Source organism: Phocoena sinus, chromosome 13, assembly GCF_008692025.1.
Source record: "Phocoena sinus isolate mPhoSin1 chromosome 13, mPhoSin1.pri, whole genome shotgun sequence".
Classification (NCBI taxonomy): Eukaryota; Metazoa; Chordata; class Mammalia; order Artiodactyla; family Phocoenidae; genus Phocoena; species Phocoena sinus.
This window is the reverse complement of record NC_045775.1, coordinates 920,942-939,897: the sequence shown is the minus strand read 5'-3', so window position 1 is coordinate 939,897 and position 18,956 is coordinate 920,942. Positions and strand designations below refer to the sequence as shown.

The 18,956-nt window shown below is 58.5% G+C and overlaps 1 protein-coding gene across 2 annotated transcripts in view; it reads left to right on the top strand.

The window, feature by feature from the left end:
* Nucleotides 1-408: 408 nt before the first annotated feature.
* PXDN (peroxidasin) overlaps nt 409-18,956 on the top strand; it is a 65,696-nt gene continuing 47,148 nt past the window's right edge. For both annotated transcript variants that reach the window (XM_032653390.1, XM_032653389.1), the window contains exon 1: nt 409-704. In XM_032653390.1, coding sequence (XP_032509281.1) covers nt 505-704 — 200 coding nt within the window. In that variant the 5' untranslated portion in view covers nt 409-504. The remainder of the gene's footprint in view (nt 705-18,956) is intronic.

The window sequence follows — 18,956 nt, the reverse complement described above, 5'->3', positions numbered from 1 at the left end:
GGAGGGAGGGAGGGAGGGAGGGAGGGAGGGAGGGAGGGAGGGAGGGAGGGAGGGAGGGAGGGAGGGAGGGAGGGAGACTGAGAGACAGAGAGAGGGCTCCAGCAAGCGCTTGGAATCCTGACTGCAGCTTGCTAAGCACTGCGAACGTGTGTTATAAAACAACCTCCACCCCTACTGCACACATGTGGAAACGGCGGCTAGGCGAGGCGGAGCAACTTGGCCGAGGCCTCCGGTCGTGGGCGCAGACCCGGGACTGGAACCCGGGGGCCCAACCTGAGCTCCGCACCCGGGGCAGCGCCGCGGCCCGACGCCCGGCAGGAGGTCCTCGCCCCGCCCCGGCCCTTGGGGAGGAGGGGGCGGGCGGGGAGGAGCCGCGCGCATGTGCACAGCTGGCGCCCCCCGCCCCCCGCGCGCAGCTGGGACGTGGGCCGCAGCCGGCGGCGCTGGACACGCCGGGCCCTCGCGGTCGGTCGCAGAGTCCGAGCGTCCCGCGCGCCGTGGGCCATGGCCGTGCGCGACGCGCGCCCCGCGCGCCCCTGCTTGCTGGCGCTCGTGCTGTGCTCGTGCTGGGGGGCACTGGCCGCGGTCGCCCCCAAGCCGGGCAACGGGTGTCCGAGCCGCTGCCTGTGCTTCCGCACCACGGTGCGCTGCATGCATCTGCTGCTGGAGGCCGTGCCCGCCGTGGCGCCGCAGACCTCCATCCTGTGAGTCCGGCGGGGCGCCGGGGACCTGGGCGCGCGGGGCGGCCGGGTCCCGGGGGCCGGGGGGAGGGTCGCGCGGCGGCGCCTTTGTCCTCCGTGGCCGGGAGGGGGGCGGACCTGAGCTCAGCGCGCGCCGCCTCCGGAGCCGCCTTTGTTCGGAGCTCGGCATCCCCGAGGGACGGGAAAGTTGTCGGCAGCCGCCGGGGAAAGCCCTCCGCCCTGCCCGGCCCGGTCCTGCTGGCTCCCCTCCTCCGCTCGCCTTCCTCCCCATCCCGCCCCTCTCCGGCCCCCTCTTCTCCTGGGGCCCGGCTTCCCCCTCCTCCGGCTTCCTCTCTCCCCCTTCCTTTCCCCTCCCCCTCTTCCCCCCTCCTTCTACTCGGCGGTTCCCGCTCCCCGTTTTCCCCTCCTCCCCGAGCGCGGCACCCCTGTCCCGGCTCTGGGGCGGGGAGGGGCCCTCCGTGGCGCACCCTCCGTGACCTCACGTCCCCGCATCTGCCGGGGCGCCGAGAGCCTCCTGCCCGGGTTGTCCCGGGGCCCGTGGGACGCACCGTTCTCTGGGGCTTTCTCTGCGCCGTGAGCTACCCTGGCCGAGTTCCGGGAGGCGCCGAGGTGCGGGTCCCCGAGTTGCGGGGCAGCGCGGGCGGCCCGGGGGTGGATACAGTCGGGGTCCAAGCGGGTTTGCTCCCCGGGCACGTCCCCGCCCTCATCTCCAGCCGGGGCGCGCCCAGGTGGTGCCATCGGAGACCCGGCGCTCCGGCTGGCAGGACGTATCGTGCCCTCGCCGGCCGACCCCCGCCCTCCCTAGAGGATCCCGGCCCCGGGTGCCGCCGAGTGCAGCAGGCCTATTTGGCTGCGCCTCTGATTAGGAATTTTCAAAATCTGTAAAGGCAGCCTGCGTTTCAGGCGCTGACTGTATTCAGCGTCCTACAGCTGCCCTTCTGAACGCCAAAAATAGTTTTCCACTTTTCTTGGCTGAGCCAGAGTACTTTGGCACCACGAAGAGCCTGCAAAAGTTGTAAAATATTGAGTGGACTATTCAGGAAGTGGGCGGTCAGTGTTCCTACTTTTAAAACAAAGTTCACGGACAGACCACTCTCCTAGTGGCCGCCGGCTATACTGGCAGCTTCCTTCGGGGTCCTCGGCGGGACTCCCCTCGCAGCCTGGAAACTGCTCCTCCGAGAGAGACAGGCACGGGCTTCCTTCCCGTGTGGAGGGCCGGCCAGCAGGAGGGCATCAGGCGCTGAGGAGGGGGACCGTAACCGGCCAAGTGAGGGTGTCCTGGAGGCAATCGTTTAATTCTTCAGTGAGTCAGTGGAAAAAGCCTGGACCGTGAAGCCATTTTTCACATCTGGCCACAGTCTAATACTCGTACTGTGCTCTGTCCTCACATCTTAATGGCTTTTTAAAAAGAACAATGTTTTAAAATGTGGTTGTCGTAGAACAGAAATGGAGCCACCAGCCTCCTGCGGGTGGTGAGATTCTCCACAGAACCTCATAGGGTTTTGTAAAACAGCTGAGGGTAGGCAGGGAAAGTGACATAATAGGTAACGGGCAAGATTTCCAGAAATCCTCGTTTGCCTTATGCTTTCGTGGGGTTTTATAGTTTTTAAAGATGTTTTGAAAGGACCTTGCGTGGTCTCGTTGATTCTGTGAGGGGGCAGGGTGTGCTAAGCTGACCAGATCCCTCACAGAACCAAGCGGATTATCACTGACATGGACACAGACCCAGCTGACAGCTGCGTAGACACAGGCGCAGGGGGAGGAAGCTCCCATCGCTGCCATTGTGGACCAGGGACAGGGGAAGAACTGAGTCCTGGTGGGAGGGGGTCCGACTGGGGCCCCGGAGCTGGGGACACAGAGCAGGGCGGTGATGATGAGAGAGAGACCAGCTGGGGGGCGCCACGTTGCCGCCTGTGGGCTCCGGGGTCCAGTCTGGCGCGTTCCTGGGGGGCTGCTCGTTGGGGTGCAGTCATGTCACAAGTTCCACTTGTGCAGAAACATTCAGTGTTCACTCGCAGCTTTTCTCCAGGTCTCTGCCCTCATGCATCTGCTGCTGTTTTCTATTTTTAAAAAATGATTTGGTGGCAACTGGGGACTTAAAAGATGTGAGGGTAAGTGAAGACCTGGCCCCAGACTTAACTGGGCCGTCCAGCCATCGCTTCATCCCTTTGCTTTCGGGACCCTCCCCTTGGCCCCCCCCCAGAAAGACTGAGTGGGAGTCTCTGGGCATATCAGACTTGTGTCCTGCTCAGGGCGTTTTAGGGTGTGTCCAGGTGGGACCCGGGAGTGGACTGTTTTGCCGCGTGGTTGGGCTTCAGAAATGATGGTCTGAGAGTGTCCTGTGATTCCGGTTTGACCCTGGAAAGTAGAAAGCGGTGTTCTAGCCGCCCTGGTATCTGGAGCCCTCGGGCTCCGGCGCTGCAGCTGGTCCCTTCACCAGCGGGTGTGGTACTCAGTCCAGCTCAGCTTTTGTAGAAACACTTTAGTTTTTGAGTATTTTACTCTGCTCAGCGCTACAGGAGACGTTTGTCACGGTGATGAGGAAACAGCTAGCGCTAAAACCTAAGCGGTGTGCCATCTACTTGGCCCGCTTCCGTCCTCCGCTCCGCCGGGACCTCTCGGGACGACACGTTCTCACCTCCCGCCTCATGAGTCCTCGCGAGCCCTCCGCGCCCCACCCCCGACCCCGTCCTTCTCTCCGTGGCCTCGTCTGTGCGGTCGTGGGGTCGCCTCCTTAAAGCTGGCTCCCACCCCATGGTCCAGGCCGCTCCAAAGCCGCCGTCCATGTGACAGGAAGCCCTGGCGTCAGAGGGCGCCCGGGGCCGGGGGCTGGCGAGAGCTCCTCCCCTGGGCTCGTGGTCAGCCTGCCGGGCAGCTGTCCTCAGATCCCTCGATGTCTGCTGACCCGTGTGTTTGGGCCTGGGCCAGCTTCCGGTTCCTGCCTCTCGGGGTCCCGGGTCCACTGGGGTGCTGGGGAGGGAGGCCCTGTGGCTCTGTGATGAGGGCAACTGGCCATCCAGGCGTGTCTGGCCGAGGGGGCCTGCAGGAGGCCAGCCCTGGGCGCCAGTGCCTCTGGAGGTCTGGGCGAGTGACCACCCATCTTTGGGGTCATATTCCCATACTCGGAGAAGGTCTTGGTGCTCCCTGGGGACTAGTCCCCCAAGGCACAGCGTCTCCCCTTACCAGCCTCCACTGGAGCTCCTGGAAGCCGGCCGACGGGAGGATCCAACTTCCCACCGCTTCCCTGTGTGCCCAGGTGAGGCCTCTGGCCTACAGGTGGCCGGAGGGAGGGAGCGTTCCTGGGCCGGGAGGTGGGCAGGCTGCCAGCTGCACGTCCCCTCCCCTGTCTTCCTGGGGTTCAGGGAGTTCCCTCTCTCCCGCTGCCACCCGTCCTGCGGGGACGCGTTCGGCCTCCAGGCAGGGCTGGCCTCTCCTCCTCTGGGTGAGGCTTCACAAGGTCAGCAAAGCAGCCTCTGGCTGTCGGTCTCTGCAGGACACCGTGCAGGCCGTGACAACAGGCCTTAAGCTGAAGCCCGTGGCTTACCTGAGGCAGATTTCTGCTCTTAGACCCCTGTTGGGATGAAGTCGAAGTCTTCATTCTCAAAACAGCCCAGAGGGACATTTTTCAAGTATCTGAATTGTTCGTAATTTAGTTTTCCAAAATGGTGGTGACCACTCTGCGGCGTCCCGAGCCCACGGCTTTAAGAACACCCAGCGTGCTGTGCGCAGAGGGGAGACCTCGGTGACCCGAGGAAGCTTCCAGAGGCCACCTGGGATGCTGTGTGTGACGTCAGCCATCAGGGAGTGGTCCTGGGGCCGTTCTCAGTTTGGACACAACTTTACACTTGAAAACATGCCTTTGGAAGCTGCATCTGGAAAAACTTCCTTGGAAACTGCAGCAGGGCAGCTAGAAGGCCCCCCCCCCCCCCACTGTGTTATTAGTGAGTCAAGGAAGTCGTTGTAAAAAGAAAGCACACGGGGCCCTGTGTCTCCGAATCTGGGGGTAGCTCCGGCTTTGTCCAGGGCGTGGACACCACAGCCTGGACGCGGTCCCCTCCCCTCTGTGCGTCCCCGGCCGCCTCCTCAGTGCTATGACTCAGCTTCCCTGCCTGGTGACGCCCGGCAGCTGTCGTCGGCTTCCCTTCCGATGGCCTAAGTGCAAGAGATGAGTCTCGGTCACAAGCCCGAGTTCTGGGAATCGTGTGAACAGACCCGCTGTCTGTCCCCAGCACACCCTGGGCGGCGGGCGGTCATGCCCACCAGGCCCGGGCCTGGCGGCCCCTGGAGCTAAGGACAGGACCTGCCCTGCCTGAGGACGCGTGGCCTGGAAGCGGGGAAGGGCTCCTTGCCTGGGGGAAGGCGGGCATTTTATTAGAAGAGGTGGCAGGGGGGCAGGCTGGACAGGTGCCACGGTCAGGTGTCAACAGAACAGCGACAGCATCCCAGTCTCCGGAGCTGGGCCCGTCATCTGTTTGACAAATGGGTGAGCGCTGGAAGGTCCATGCGTCTGTGCTGGTTCCCGCCGGCTGAGTTGGAGGTTCTGTCTGTTGGCTGGAGATGCCGACCTCTTTCCTGGGCACTTGCCAACAGGAAGAAACTGGAGTAGGTGCCGTGGTGAGGGAATGGGGGCCTCGGGGTCCCGGCCAAGCTCTGAGGGCAGCGCCCAGGGCTAGAGTTGGGCCCAGCCTCCCGTCTCCCTCCACCGTGTGCCCTGGCGGGGCGCTGCCGGCCTTCAGTGCCCGAGACGTCAGGTCTCTCAACTTAGCGTCCAGCTTAACGAGCATTTGAATTGTGACAGTTTCATGTGCTTTTGGGGGTACACGAGAAAATGTGGTTTGTTTACAAATACAGTTTTGGGTGAATTCAATTGAAACGCAGTTAAACATCAGTGAATTTGATGCTTAAATAGTCTATTTGGACGTTTCGTGCGTTACTGTATGTCTCTGCTGGCCGGCAGCTCTCTGGGGTCGGCCTTGAACTTGAACTGGTACCTACGTGTCTCCTGTAGCACCTGCACAGAACTCAGCCCACGTGTGTCAGTGGGTGAGGGAATGCCCTTTGGTGTTTAAAATAACATCATCGATAACTTAGGATCTTTCTAAATTGGTAAGTCCAGTAGTTTATGTTTCCTTTATCTTGAAGTTAATTTTGAAAAGTAGAAATCGCACGTGTTCCTCTCCTGGTTCCTTGGTTTCTCTTCAGATGCCACCAGCTCACAGAAAACAGGCAAATCCCGGGGTCGCTCAGTCCAGCGATGACTCGTGACTGAATCAAAACTGGCAAAAAGTTTAAGTAAGAATGTGTTAGTTGTTTCAGGACTTAATTCTCAGCTCCCCTTTTCTTGGCTCGGGTACAGGGTCAGTTATCCCTGCTGATTTGATCAGTTTCTTTTTTCTGGACACTGTTGCCTTTCTCTCCGAGGGGACGCAGACTGCAGAGAACTTCCCCCGCAGACCCTGGGTGGGCAGTGATCTGACGCTGTGCCCCCAGGGCTCTCCTTGGCCTTGTCTGGTTTCCGTCAGCCTCCCTTGAAGGGTGGTCTGTTCAGAGCTGGGTGCCCACTGGATGATCAGCTCATTGCGGAGGGATGGTGCCTGCTGGCGTCTGGATGCCCAGCCCCCAGGGGAGCTCGGGAGGGCGGTTGGGTGGGTACAGGCTGCTGTCACCCAGCCCACGGAGCTCAGAGGCCCACGGGCAGCTTGCAGGCTCGTCCCCTTCTGTTCTGTGGTCAGGTCCGCGGTGGAAGCTTAACCAGTGACGATTCCCTTCTCCGACCTCTGTCTGGATGAATTTTCCCTGAGGAAAATCAAAAGCCTCGTGGGGAGTCCGCTGACAGGACAGCAGGAGTTTGTGTTCGCGGTGCGCGCTCGGGGGACCGTGCTGTGTCCGGTCTGTGCAGCCGTCGCCACAATCAGGAGTGTCCTCACCCGCGGGGTCCGCGCCCCTGGCAGCCCTTCGTCCCGAGTTCTGCCTCACTGGGCATGACTGCATCTGTGCTCACCAGGGGCTCTGGGCTTTGTTCTCCTGTCCTGGAATGTCTTTGTCTGCTTTGCGTATCAGGGCAGACCTTGCCTCCCAGAGCCGGTGTGAGGGGAGAGCAGGGGGCACACGGCTTAGTGCCGCTTAGAGGTCTGCTCCAGCTTCCCAGGGAAGCCCCCGGGCTGGGCTGGGCTTCCTGCGAGGGTTTTAAACTGTGATCTCAAACTCTTCAGTAAACACAGGGCGGTTGGGGACAGTTTCTTCCTGAGTGAGCCCTGGGAGCTGGGAGCTCGGCCGCGTCACACGATCCTGGGACAGCCGTCCATCGTGAAGTTCCCCGTTACCCTCCGAATGTCTGAGGATGTGTAGGGACGTCCGTTCTCTGGTTCCTGATGTCGGAAACGCGTGTCTGCTCTCCCGTTTTTTCCGGATCGGTCGCCTAGACGTTTTTCCGTTGTACTGACCTTTGCAGAAAGCCAGCTTTCGGATGCATTGATCTTTCTCTTTGGTTTTTCCTTTCTCTGTTTTGCTGATCTCTGCTCTGATCTTTATTGCCCTCACACGCACGGCTGCGCTGAGCGCTTGACGCTCCAGGCTCCCTGGTGTCCTGTCTCTGTCCCTGGAGCTCCAGCTGTCCTGTCTGCGTCCTGTGGGTTCTCGCCGTCCCTTGGGTTCTCGCCGTCCCTTGGGCAGCAACCTGGGGCGGTTCTGTGCTCACCTTCTTCGTTTTCACTCCCTCGGGGATCCTGTCCATTGCTGACCCGTGCGCGGTATCTTGAAAACAGTTGTTTCATGTATTTTGTCAGCTTTTTGGTTGTTTCAGACAGGGGAGGAGGTCTGGCCCCTGTTATCCCATCTCTTCTTGTAATTTTGTAAAACCTTCATTAAATTCTTCTGCAACTTTATAACAGTGTGGCTTATAAAGAAAGTAACAAATAGAATAATGCTTTCACATGCCCCAAACTAAAAATTGTCCAACCGGCTGTTCTCCACTTGCCTTTGGAAGGCTGTTGTATCGGGCAGGGGACTTCAACTGCAGCTGCCTAGTAAATGGTCGCAGGGTCTCGGCGGCTTAAAACAGTGTGAGTTCCCGCTTCCCTCACACAGAATCCAGGCCAGATGTCCTTGCTGGGCAGCTGTCACTGGAGGCTCTGCTCTCAGCCCGGGGCCTGCAGACCCCGGCCAGCGGGGCAGTGGCCTGGGTGCTAAGCTGATCTGTGCGGGACGTGCCATGCCCTTCACCCACCTGTGGCTGCGGCTGTTTCTGACGCCAAAGGCAGAGCTGGGTAGTTGCGACATGACAGTACCTTTCCTGTCTGGCCCTTTAAGGTAATGGCGCTCTACCAGTGACCTGGGGACCCAGGCTCTGTCCACCCTGTAGCTCTGCTGTCCTGGTCCCTGGCCCTCCAGGCTGTCAGGGAAGTGGAGGCGGGAGTGAGCGAGAGGAGGGTCCAGGGCTTCGACGGCCCCGAGGGGACACGTCACTTGTGCACACGTTGCCTGGGGGGCACCGGTCCCCTGTCCCAACCTGGTGCCTGGCGGGCTCTGGCACGTTGTTTAGGACCTTCCCGGGAAGGAAGACTGCATTTGCAGTGTCGGACGTGCTGGACGGGCGGTGCGTGGCTGCCGTGCTGCCTTCACTGTGTCCTCTCCAGGCGCTGCTGTTGCATGTGGGCACCTCTGGTCCCTCACGTGCAGAACAGAGAGGGCTGCGAGGTGTTGGCCCTGCTTGCCGTGTCCTGTGCCACGTGGTGGCTCCCTGCTCCAGCCCCCCGTTAGTTTAGGTCCCACTGTGGGCTGTAACAGGGGCCATGATGGGTAAATAGAGGTTAAAAACTAGAATCTCCTTCTTCTAGCAAGAATTTTGCTCATTCCTCCTCAACAGAGAGCTGCGCAGTATAAGTATCGTGGCAGGTGTTGGACCGCCTGTGGCGGTAACCCGTAGATCACGGTCGGGTTTCTTAGAAGCCAAGCGCTTGACTCCAGATTTTCTGCCAGGACGAGGCATATTTGGGTTTATGCTGGGTTTTTGGAAATTTGCAGGCTGCCGAGAAGGCCCTGCAGGGGTGGTCATCGTGGGTGGAGTTTGGCTTGGAGGTACAGCCTTTCCGCCCCGGCGGGGGGGGCGGGGTTTGGGGGGGCAGCATCTCCCCAGCAGCTGCAAGCAGGAGGCTGTGGAGCCTGCCCCTCACCCACTCCAGTGCCCTGTCCTGTTTACTCTTCTTCTACAACATATTTTTAAATATTTTTATGCAAGCTGTACCTGTTCATGGTAGAAAAATGTGAAAATCCAAATAAGAACACCATAATAAATGACTCACATTTCTGTCATTAGAGGAAACTGTTAACCTGCCGGGCTTTCCCTCAGATACACAAACAGTCGTGTGCGCGCACGTGGACACGGAATCACTGGGGTGTCTGCATGTCTGTCCATGTCTGCCGCTCCATCTGTCCATCAGCCATCTATGTCTGCTGTGTTCTGTGGATCATCCGCAGGACGCGGGGCGCACACGGCCCCAAGGGCGCCTCTCACACCTGACCGTGGAGACATGGCACGCGCACCTGTGCGCCCTCCCTCGGTAGCCGCACTTCGATGGTGGTCCCGGGTTTTCTCTCCGGAGGCTTTGATGCCAGCATGTCCTGAGGACTGTGCCAGCTCCTGTGTGGGCCCCTCCCCAGGCTGCAGTGCAGCCTGGCTTATGTTGGGTCCCGGCCACCCCGTCTGTGGCCGGTTTCCTGTGTGGTCTCTGCCCTGTGGTTGGATGCCTCTGCCGGGCCCCGAGATCTGGGAGGGGCTGGGAGAGCCCCAGCTCAGCACCATCTCTGTCAGCGGAGGTGAAGCTTAAGGTTGATTCTCGTTATTCGCAGGGCTGTGTTCTACATAGTCTCTGCGAATTCTGAGTTAGTGACCCGGGACCCTTGCTTCCAAGAGACGCAGGGTCAGCGCCCAGCCCGGCGCAGGTCACGGCGCTGTTGTCATCCATCGATCGAGGCACAACCCGGCCTTGTGAGCTTCTGTGTACAGATGCCTTACTTGACGTCTGTTGTTGGTTCATCAGCATGGAGCTCAGGGCAGCAGAGACCCGTGCCCGGAGGAAGCCGATCCCGCACACGCGTTTTCCCCGTGACCGGACAGCCCGTCGGCACCGCACTCGGGGGCGGTTTTAAACAGCAGAGTCACCAACAAAAGGCACAAAAATGCGAGCAACATGGCACCAAATAGACCCTGAAAAGGACACTGGACACATCATCGTCATCTCTGTGCCCGTCCTCGATGGTGACAGAGACACCACGAGGATCGACTTTGGGAAAATTCTCAAATCTGGAATCCGTGAGCAATGGAGCGGGACAGCGTCCTCCCGTTTTCCGGGTGGAGACGCTGTGACCTCAGGGCACGGGGACTCGGGAGGGGCCTCGTCGCGCTGCCTGCCCCGCAAAGTCTCCCCTGGCTCACCCCAGACCTTCCTCGGAGTGGGGTCTCAGGGTTTACGTGGTTGGTTAGGAGCAGGGCAGTTCCCCCCAGAGTAGCAGGACACTTCTGACCTTTAGCAGTCTCTGTCTAATCTTCTCTGGGGAGAAAGTATCTTGCCTTTGAGGTTCTGTCAAGTTCAAAGTCGTTAATTATTATTTGCGACATGCCAGGAGGAGCCTGCGTGGAGACATTGCAGGCCAGGTGCCGGGCGTGGAAATGGACAAGGCTGCCTTCGGTTTGGCCAAGCTGTGGTCTCCTGGGCAGGGAGACGGAGCCAGTAAGAGCCACGGTGTTGGTGACGGAGGCTGACCTTGTGGGAGATGCCCGTCCCACTGAGGGGGAAGGAGAGCTCGTCCAGCCAGGCTGCAGCTCAGGGTGTGGTCGGCCCCGGCCGGGGCGCTGGTTCCAGTTTTCCCGATGTACACCCCCGGGCAGGGTTCTCGCCCCTTGAAGCCTCGGTTTCCCACCTGCAGGGGCGTCCTGGGCATGAGGAAGGGGATGCGTGTGTAACTCCTGACACAGACTGCCTGGTCGATGCTTTGCTGGGGAAGCTATTGTTATCATCACATCTGGGTTTATTGACCCTGCGGACGTGAACCAGAGGAGTCCAGAGGAGGGAAGACAGGCAGCGGGAGAGAGCTAGGACACCAGGGCTCCTTTAAGTGAAGCAGATACTCGCGATGCAAACAGGAAATACCACCAGGCTCATTTTCAGTGCTTATTAGATAGGCGTGCCCTCTCCCAGGCCAAGCCCAAGTGTTTAAGAAGCATCTAAACTCCCCTTGTGAAGCTGCACCCAGAAGGTGCCTTTCATGGGACCCAGGAAACGCTCCGTAATCGAGTTCCTGCCTTTCCCAACTTTTCTAAAATGCCGTTCCTGCCAGATCTAATGTTAATTATTTGCTGAGAATTAAGGATGTGAATGGAAATTCAGAGTTACTCTAAATAAATGAAAGACTGGGATTGGTAAAGATGGGAAGATTTTGCCCCTGCAACGTTTGGATTGATATGTTCCCTTCTGTGGGGAAAAGTGAGGCCAACACGGCCCTCAGGCGGGAGATTTCTTTACTCAGAAAGAAATGAGATTGCAGACAAGTGCGAGAGAGGGAGCCATTCACCCGAGGAACGCGGGCTCATCTGCGGCGCTGGTTACATTTATGCTTCTTTTCCTGGTCACGGCTTCCTTTAGGGGAAGAGCCTAGATGAGGCTTGTCACTTCCTGGAGTGAAACAATATTTCTAAAAATCCGTAACCAGCTAAGCGGCACTTCAGCTTTTAAAAATAGCAATTGAAGTGGGTGCAGTTAGTCATCGTTGTTACTTATTCAGACATGTGGGATGTTGGTATTGGCGTGGCAGTGGGTGGCCAAATATTAATGCTGAGCATTTGTTTCCTTGTGCGTGTAATTTTGATGTGTAATCTTCTTAGGTCAATGCCTGTGTCACCCCTTCCATCCACTCACCCACGCATCTCTCCGCCCATCCATCCATCCATCTGCCCTTCCACCTGTCCGTCCGTCCATCCATCCATCCATCCATCTGCCCGTCTGTTTGTCCCTCCCCGCCCCCCATTCTGGTGTCCTTGGTAAGTGTCAGGGACTGGTGCTGAGATGTGTGGACCCCACTGCCATGAGGCAGAGTCTGTGGTGTAGGCTGTGCGCCTCTATCCTGATGCAGACCTGTCCCCAATCCGTCCCACCCACGTGGTTCAGGGGTGGGGTTGGAAGCCCAGCAAGGGGAGGGGGTGGTTATAGAAGGGAGGTCGCCTGGGAAGAACTTTCTTAGACCCAAGCCTCTTTCCTCCTAAACTCAGAACGCACTGGCTTAAAATCCAACTTTCTCGTCATTTTCCCTAGTCTTAGAGAAGCCTTCTTCCCATTTTTCTGTGGTTTCTCAGAGTTCCGTGTCTAGCAGCCTTTCTAAGCTGGGTTGTGAGAGAGGGAAGCCCAACAGAAAATGATCAGAGTGATTATTTTCTCAGTTCTTTCAAGGATCCTGCTGGACTAGTACCTGGGTGCTGGAGATAACCCAGTGCATTACATACGGTGGGCGCTGCATTAAGGCTTCTCGATTCCTCACTGGAAAAGGACTGGGAGACCATAAGAAGTCTGGACATCAGGGCACGGGGAGAGGACTGTGCCAGCATCCCTGCCAAGGAGAGGCCGGTGAGGCGGGTCAGGCTGGCAACGTGGGATCCCCTTAATGAAAGCGAAGGGGAAATTTCAGGAGGGACCACCTCGGCTAAGGTCTGCCTTTACTCCCTTCACAAGGCTCCATTTCGTGTCCCCTCCTCTCAGAACCTTTCCTGAGGGCTCGCCTCTGACCCATCCACTTTTTAAGTTCCTTGGGGTTTATTATTTGCCCCACACTTCTTTCGTCCTGGTTGACGAAACCGCATCACTTACGCCCTAGAAATGTGTTGTCATTCCGTAATTAACTTGGCTTGCACATCCCGTCTTCCTAAAAACTCAAGATCTGTGTATGTAGGAAGCCTCCTAGGTTAGATGCTCCCGGAGTGTCTTGGTGGAGGGTAACTATTTGGTATCAGTGTTTGTTGATTCTGTTTTTGATCCATTTCCTCCGTGGTGGTAACTACAACGCAGTCTGATTTGAGGCTGTTAGAAAAGCGACAGGCAAAAATCAATCTGTTTGGTAGAGCCTGAAATCTACTTCCTGGGCTTGGTTTCTGCTGGGTTCTGTGACTGTCCGCTTGCCAGTTGGCTAAGTCTTGGACGAACGCCCAGTGGGATAACATGATTTATCCGTTTATTTTGCTGAACTCAAAGAGTAAGCTCTGTCTGTCTCTGTAAGAACAAACTCAGCCCATTCAATCGTGTAAATTATAATATTTGTTGTAACAAGTAGGGTACATCTCAGCACGCTTGGGTGTCTGTGATGGTTAGTTTTATGTGTCAACTTGGCTGGGACACAGTGCCCAGATATTTGGTCAAACGTTATTCTAGAGGTTTCTGCGGAGATGTTTTTAAAGGAGATGAACACTTAAGTCAGTAAGTAAGCAGATGGCCCTCACCCCATCAGTGGAAAGACTTAAGAGAAGAAAAGCAGGACACGGCCCTGGGAGCAGACGGCAGCCCTTCCCTGGGGATCCATCCTGCAGGCTCACCTGCAAACTGTGGACCTGCCGGCTTCCACAGTAAGTCTTTCCTTAACAGAAACCAATCTCAGTCTCTCTCTGTACATGCGCACCCCCCCCACACACACACGCACACACACGTCCTGTTGGTTCTGTTTCTCCAGGGAACCCTGACTGATGCCGGTCCGTGTCGAGTGTCGCGTGACCCTGGTTCTCTCAGCCATAGCTGGTTGGATCCAGGTGGACACCAGATCCAAGACAGTCAGTCCACGTGCTGGCCGGTTACTTGTAATCAGGCTTAGCTCAGACAGATGTCTCTCTGAGGAACAGGAACTAGAAAATACTAAGGGAATAAACAGTCAGCAGTGGAGCTGAGGCTGGCAGGCTGTGCTGTGAGGGTCCAGGGCAGCCATAAAAGCCCATTAGAGGCTCAGAGCTCCAACGAAGCAGAGAGGGCAGAGGTGGGGCAGGGGGGTGGCTGGAGCGCGGACACCTGGACACCTGGACGCCTGTGAAGGCACCTCTGGCCCGGGAGAGAGACTCTCAGAGAAGAGCCAGTGGGTGTGGTGCCTCTGTTCCTGGTCGAGGCTGCAAGATGTTGAATGAGTTTTTATTGCTTGAGCCCAAAACTTGATTACTTTGTTTAAAATTACGTTTAACAAGGAAAGGGAAAAAAACATCTTTTAGTTATGTGCTATTATATAAGCGTGATCGTTCATTTAAGATTTTTTAACACGGTAAGGAAAAGAAAAATACTTTTCTATCCTGCATCCCATAACCCTTGGGGCATAGAAACTTTGTCTCTTCCCAGGGCGTCCGTGGACTTACTTCTGTATTACTGATGTCCTGACCCTCCACGAGGAGAACACCTGTGTGCCTGTGTGCACCCTGCCCCTCCCTCCACCCGTCCCATCTGCTTCTCCGTCTGTGAGCTTTCCTCTGTGCCCGGATCACCTTGGTGACCCAGGGGTGGTGTCAGCGGGTCCCTGTGCGCCTCTCCCCGCTCACCCCGAGGTGGCCGTTTTCCAGGCACGTGGTCTCCGTCCTGACTCACTGAGCGTCTGGTTTCCAGGTGAGGCCACGGCACGGCTGTGGGCTGATTGATGTCTGTGCCCGGCAGGTGGCAGGTCAGGGGCGGAGCCAGGACCGGGCGGCAGGTGGCAGCCGTGGACATGCTGGGCCACTGGTGTCCGTCCATTTAGTCTGACCAGCCCTGCAGGGCGCGGGGTCGGGGTCCGTGCGCGTGGATGGTGCCTTGAGCGCGTGCGGAGCCAAGGAGAGGCCAGGCCCGTCAGCAGGTGCTTTGGCGTCTCTTCTGGTGGTTCCTGATGTGCCCGTCCCGCCGGGCGGCTGTTCTAATTCTGTGATTCCTTCTGCATGAGACTCCGCTGTAAATAGGACTTGCCCATGTCAGCGGTTTCACCATCAGGTAAATGAGGCGAGTCTCCGGAGCTGGCCCGTGGAGTCTTCCCCGTGGTGTACAGCATCCCTTGTTCTTGCTGGCGTGGTTACCAGTCAGGAAAGCCGCTGAGACTGGCTGGATCCACCTGCCGCGGCTGAAAGTGTGCTGATCCGGGGGCGTCGGACCTGGGAACGCGCTGTGGACTCCTCGCTGGGTAGAGACCTGCTGGGGGATGGGCAGTGGGAGGGAAGTCTCACACGGCCGGGTTTCTAGACATGGACTTGGGGTGGCTTTGGCGCCCCAGAGAAATGCTGTGCTGAAATCACACAAGTCTTTCCAGCCGCGCCTGCATCTACACCAGGTGGAAACTGGGGCTTGCTGGGTGCTGCTCTGATGTCTTCAGGTCACGTTGATGGGGGCTGGTGGGACTGTGCCTGGGGAAGGGGGGACACGCTTTTGGCGTGGAGGATGAGGCCCCCGGCCCCCCTGTAGGCTGCCCAGGTGGGCTGTGTGGTTTCAGGCCAGTTAACTGCCTTCTCTGAACCTCTCCTCTGAGTGTGACATGAAGGCTCACCGCGCACACCAGCGGGAGGTGGCCCGTCCCTTTCCGGGCTGCCACGCACTCGGTGCACCTGTGACCTGTGCCCACCACCCCCGCCTGCTGCCGCCTCTCTGGTCCTGTCCCCGGCCCGTTTCCTGCTTCGCTGGTCTCAGTTCATGTGGTCCTCACAGGAGAGGCAGGGACATCATCCCCTTATCCCGCAGATGAGCAAACCGAGGAAGGATCAGAGAAGTCAAGGCATTTGTCCAGGATTGCACAGCCAGGGAAGAGCAGAGCAGGGATTTGAATCTGGACCTGCCTGGTGCCCGACTCGGAAACTGATCCACCCACGCAGAGCAGCTCTCGGGGCGCCCTGTCCTGGAGGAGGTGTGTCTGTGGACACACGTGGGCACCATGTCCCACGTGAGACCTGGACGGAAGGCTTTCGGGGCCCCTTGGATGGGCGCAAGGCTTGCGGTGGCCGCTCAGGGCGAGACCAGGGCCCAGGCCCGTGTCTTCACCCCTGCAGCCCCTCGGGCTTCCACGGGCTGGAGCGCGAAGCCGGGCCCGGCAGAGACCCTGAGACCCCTTGCGGGGGACAGGGGAGCTGCGGTGTTGCAGAGACCCCGCCCACGCGGAGACGCGCTCACCCGCACCTGCTCCTGTTCTCCAGCAGAAGCGGAGCTCCGTTTCCCACGCCTGGGCCGGGTTCTGCTGGCGTGTGTGCGCACTGCTTCCTGGGCTGTTGCTCTCTAGAAGGGCGTCAGGCCGCCGTGTTTTCACTGACGCGCCGCGCTGGGCAGAACGGATTTCACGCTCGTCCAGGCTGCTGTTTCGGCTCCGCGTTTGCTTGAGAGACAGAGGGCGGCCTTTTCCCCTAAGTGCACTGCTATCTTCGGCTTCGCCCCCTGCATGGGGGCGTCCTGGGATGCCGTGAAAGAGCCTTGGGAGAGAGAAGTCTTTGGTACACAGCTATGGCCATTTTTTGGTCTGGAAAGCAAGAAAAACACTGATTTCATTTTATAAACAGCCATGGGAGAAGTTTGGGCATTTTTCCCAGAGGACACAGCCTGCAGTGCGTGAACCAGTAGATGCATTTTGTTCATTTGTGAGGCGGTGCGGGGGTGGTGGGGGGGAGGCTTTACATTTGCACGTGGCCCAGAACGATGTTCCTGACACGGAGGCCCAGGAACAGTCAGTCTCCTGGGACGGTGGGCAGACACCTGCCTCACCGCACCCTCGTCCAGACCCGGAGCAGCCAGCGCCTGCTTTTGCTGTCCTGTGAACTCTGCATTTTACAGTTTTAAATAGTTGAAAACAGAAGAGTAGCGCTTCCTGATGGCGTAGTCTTTTGAGTTCCGAACCTCAGTGTGTGATCACAGCTGTGCATGATCAGGTCCCTTACTGCGGCACCGCCTTCGGCTGTGTAGCCGTGACAGTGGAGTGGAGGCGTTGCCATGGAGACCGTGTGGGACCGAATCCCACCATCTTTCTGCCCAGCCTTTTAGGGGACAGGGTCACTGCCTGGGCCCACGTGGCTGGTCTCAGAGCACAGCCAGCTGCGCCTTCCTCTGGGACCGTCCCCGGTTCTGGGAGGGGAGGGATGGGATCTGGGCTGGAGTTGGGCCCCTCGAGTGCTCCCTGGGGGCCCGGCGATGGTGACGCCAAGGAGGTTCTTAACAAATGACCCAACGGTCCAAGTGCAGTGGCAAGGCGATGAACCGAATGGTCCTCAAATGAGCAGCGTCCCTGCTGACCCCTGGCGGGCTGGAGAGGTTGCAGGGGCAGTGCATCTCTTGAACGCTGTTTGCTGAGGGCTGTCCCCAGAGCCCCCCCCTCCAGCACTGGACTGCCCTCGGTTGTCAGCAGCAGTGATGCAGTGATGCTTTAAGGGTCACGGACATGTTGGCTGTCCCGTGGTCTGTGCGGGCCATCAGGTGGAAACCAGGGTCCTCTCCGAGGTGGGAGCTCACTTCTCACTCCCAGTTGCCAAAACACTCTAAGCTCTCCCTCGCTTCTCTTTTCAGCTGTACGAAACGTAAAACCAAAACCGGAGTAAACGCTCTTCCATGTGTGCTTCCTTTGGATGAATCAATACCTTGGTTTGTTTCCTAAAGTCCGTTTTCTTGTGAAGTAGTTTTCTGTCCTGGGCTCTGAACCATTCAGTGTTTTAAAAATTCTCTATCAGGAGAAAACAATGGCTTTTTTTTTTTTTTTTTCCCGTTTTCTCTTTTTTCATACACATGACTCAGTGAACCAGACTTTACCGAGTTGATCAGAAGGTTCAGAAGGTGAAGAGTTGACCTAATTCAGGTTCCACCTTCAGGACGCTGAGCTGGGGCGGTGGGTTGAGGGCCTAGCAGAGTGTGGACGCTGCTGCCCCTCGGAGTGCGTCCCCCGCCCCGTGTGAAGGGCTGCCGACCCCCGAGCCGTGTTTTAGTCCCCCTCCCCAGGAGTGGGAGGCGGCCGCGCAGGAGGACCCGTTGGCCCGGAGACGGCAGCAGCTCAGGGCCCGTCCCGGGTCCGTCCGTCAGCAGCACTGAGGGAGCCCCTCCAAGCAGGTTCCGTGCTCTCGAGACAAGAGGTGGGCCCCTGGTTCCATGTGCTTACATCCTGGAAGGGGAGACGACAAAAAGATGAAACACTTAGCCAATGTGTCGCAAGCACCCACGTCCCTCCTCTGTCCGTGTGGCCTTTTTCTGGGACCTGAGGTTCTGGATGAAGAGCAGACGCAGCAGGAAGTTCAGAGCTGTTCCTGGAGAACAAAGGACTCGCCCATCGGGCACCCCCGGCACCCAGGGGCCTGCACATTACCCACCTCCTGGGAGGGCTCCAGAGGGAAGTTCTCTAGAGACCCCGACGCCCGCTCCCCTCGACGGGAGCGCCAGCCCTTTGGGGGGGGGGCGGCAGGCACGATTCCGCCAGGGCCCCTCTCCCTGCGCCCTGAGACTCCTGTGTGGGGAGGGCCCGCCTGTTCTCTGGTGCCCTGGACGTCATCCAAAGAAGCCAGGCCCGGAGTGCCGTCTGCACAACTGACCGCACAAGGGCCACTCTGTCACTGATAAGTACAGGCGTTTCCCTGGCAACCGGGCTCTGCTGCCACGTCGACGACATAACGTTTTCTGTGTTTGCGGAAGAGGCCACGGCACAGCGGGAGGAAAAAGCAGACCCAGCAGCCTGGCCTTTTGCCACGGTGGCGGGTCAGCCGCTGACCTCTGTGGGTCACCTCGTGCCACGGCAAGAAGGACGAGGGGCAGAACCTGGGCAGCCAGGACTTCCTGGCCCCTGACGGCTCCACTCCTGAAAGTGAAGCGGTTTTTAATAGGTGTGGGGCTGAGGGCTGTGTCCTGGGGCCTCACGGGCAGCCAGGACGCGTGGTCACCCTGGGCCCTCAGGAGGGATGGGGTGTCATATTGTTGCAGTGGACGCTGCACCATCCGGTGTCCGAGAGCACCCTGCACATGCAGGGACGCGTGGTCACCCTGGGCCCTCAGGAGGGATGGGGTGTCATATTGTTGCAGTGGACGCTGGACCATCCGGTGTCCGAGAGCACCCTGCACATGCAGAGACGGTGTGTCCAGGCCCTGGGTCCCGCTGGAGCAGGGCTGTCCCCCTGTGATGGGCGCAAGTGCAGGTTCTGTCACTGTCCCTCGTCCAGAATACCTGGCCCCGTGTGGCCTCTCCCCAACCTCTGACCGGGACCCACGTGCTCTTCACCATCGGACGCTGCTTTTTCCTTTGCTGACCTACATTTCTGATTTTGGTTTT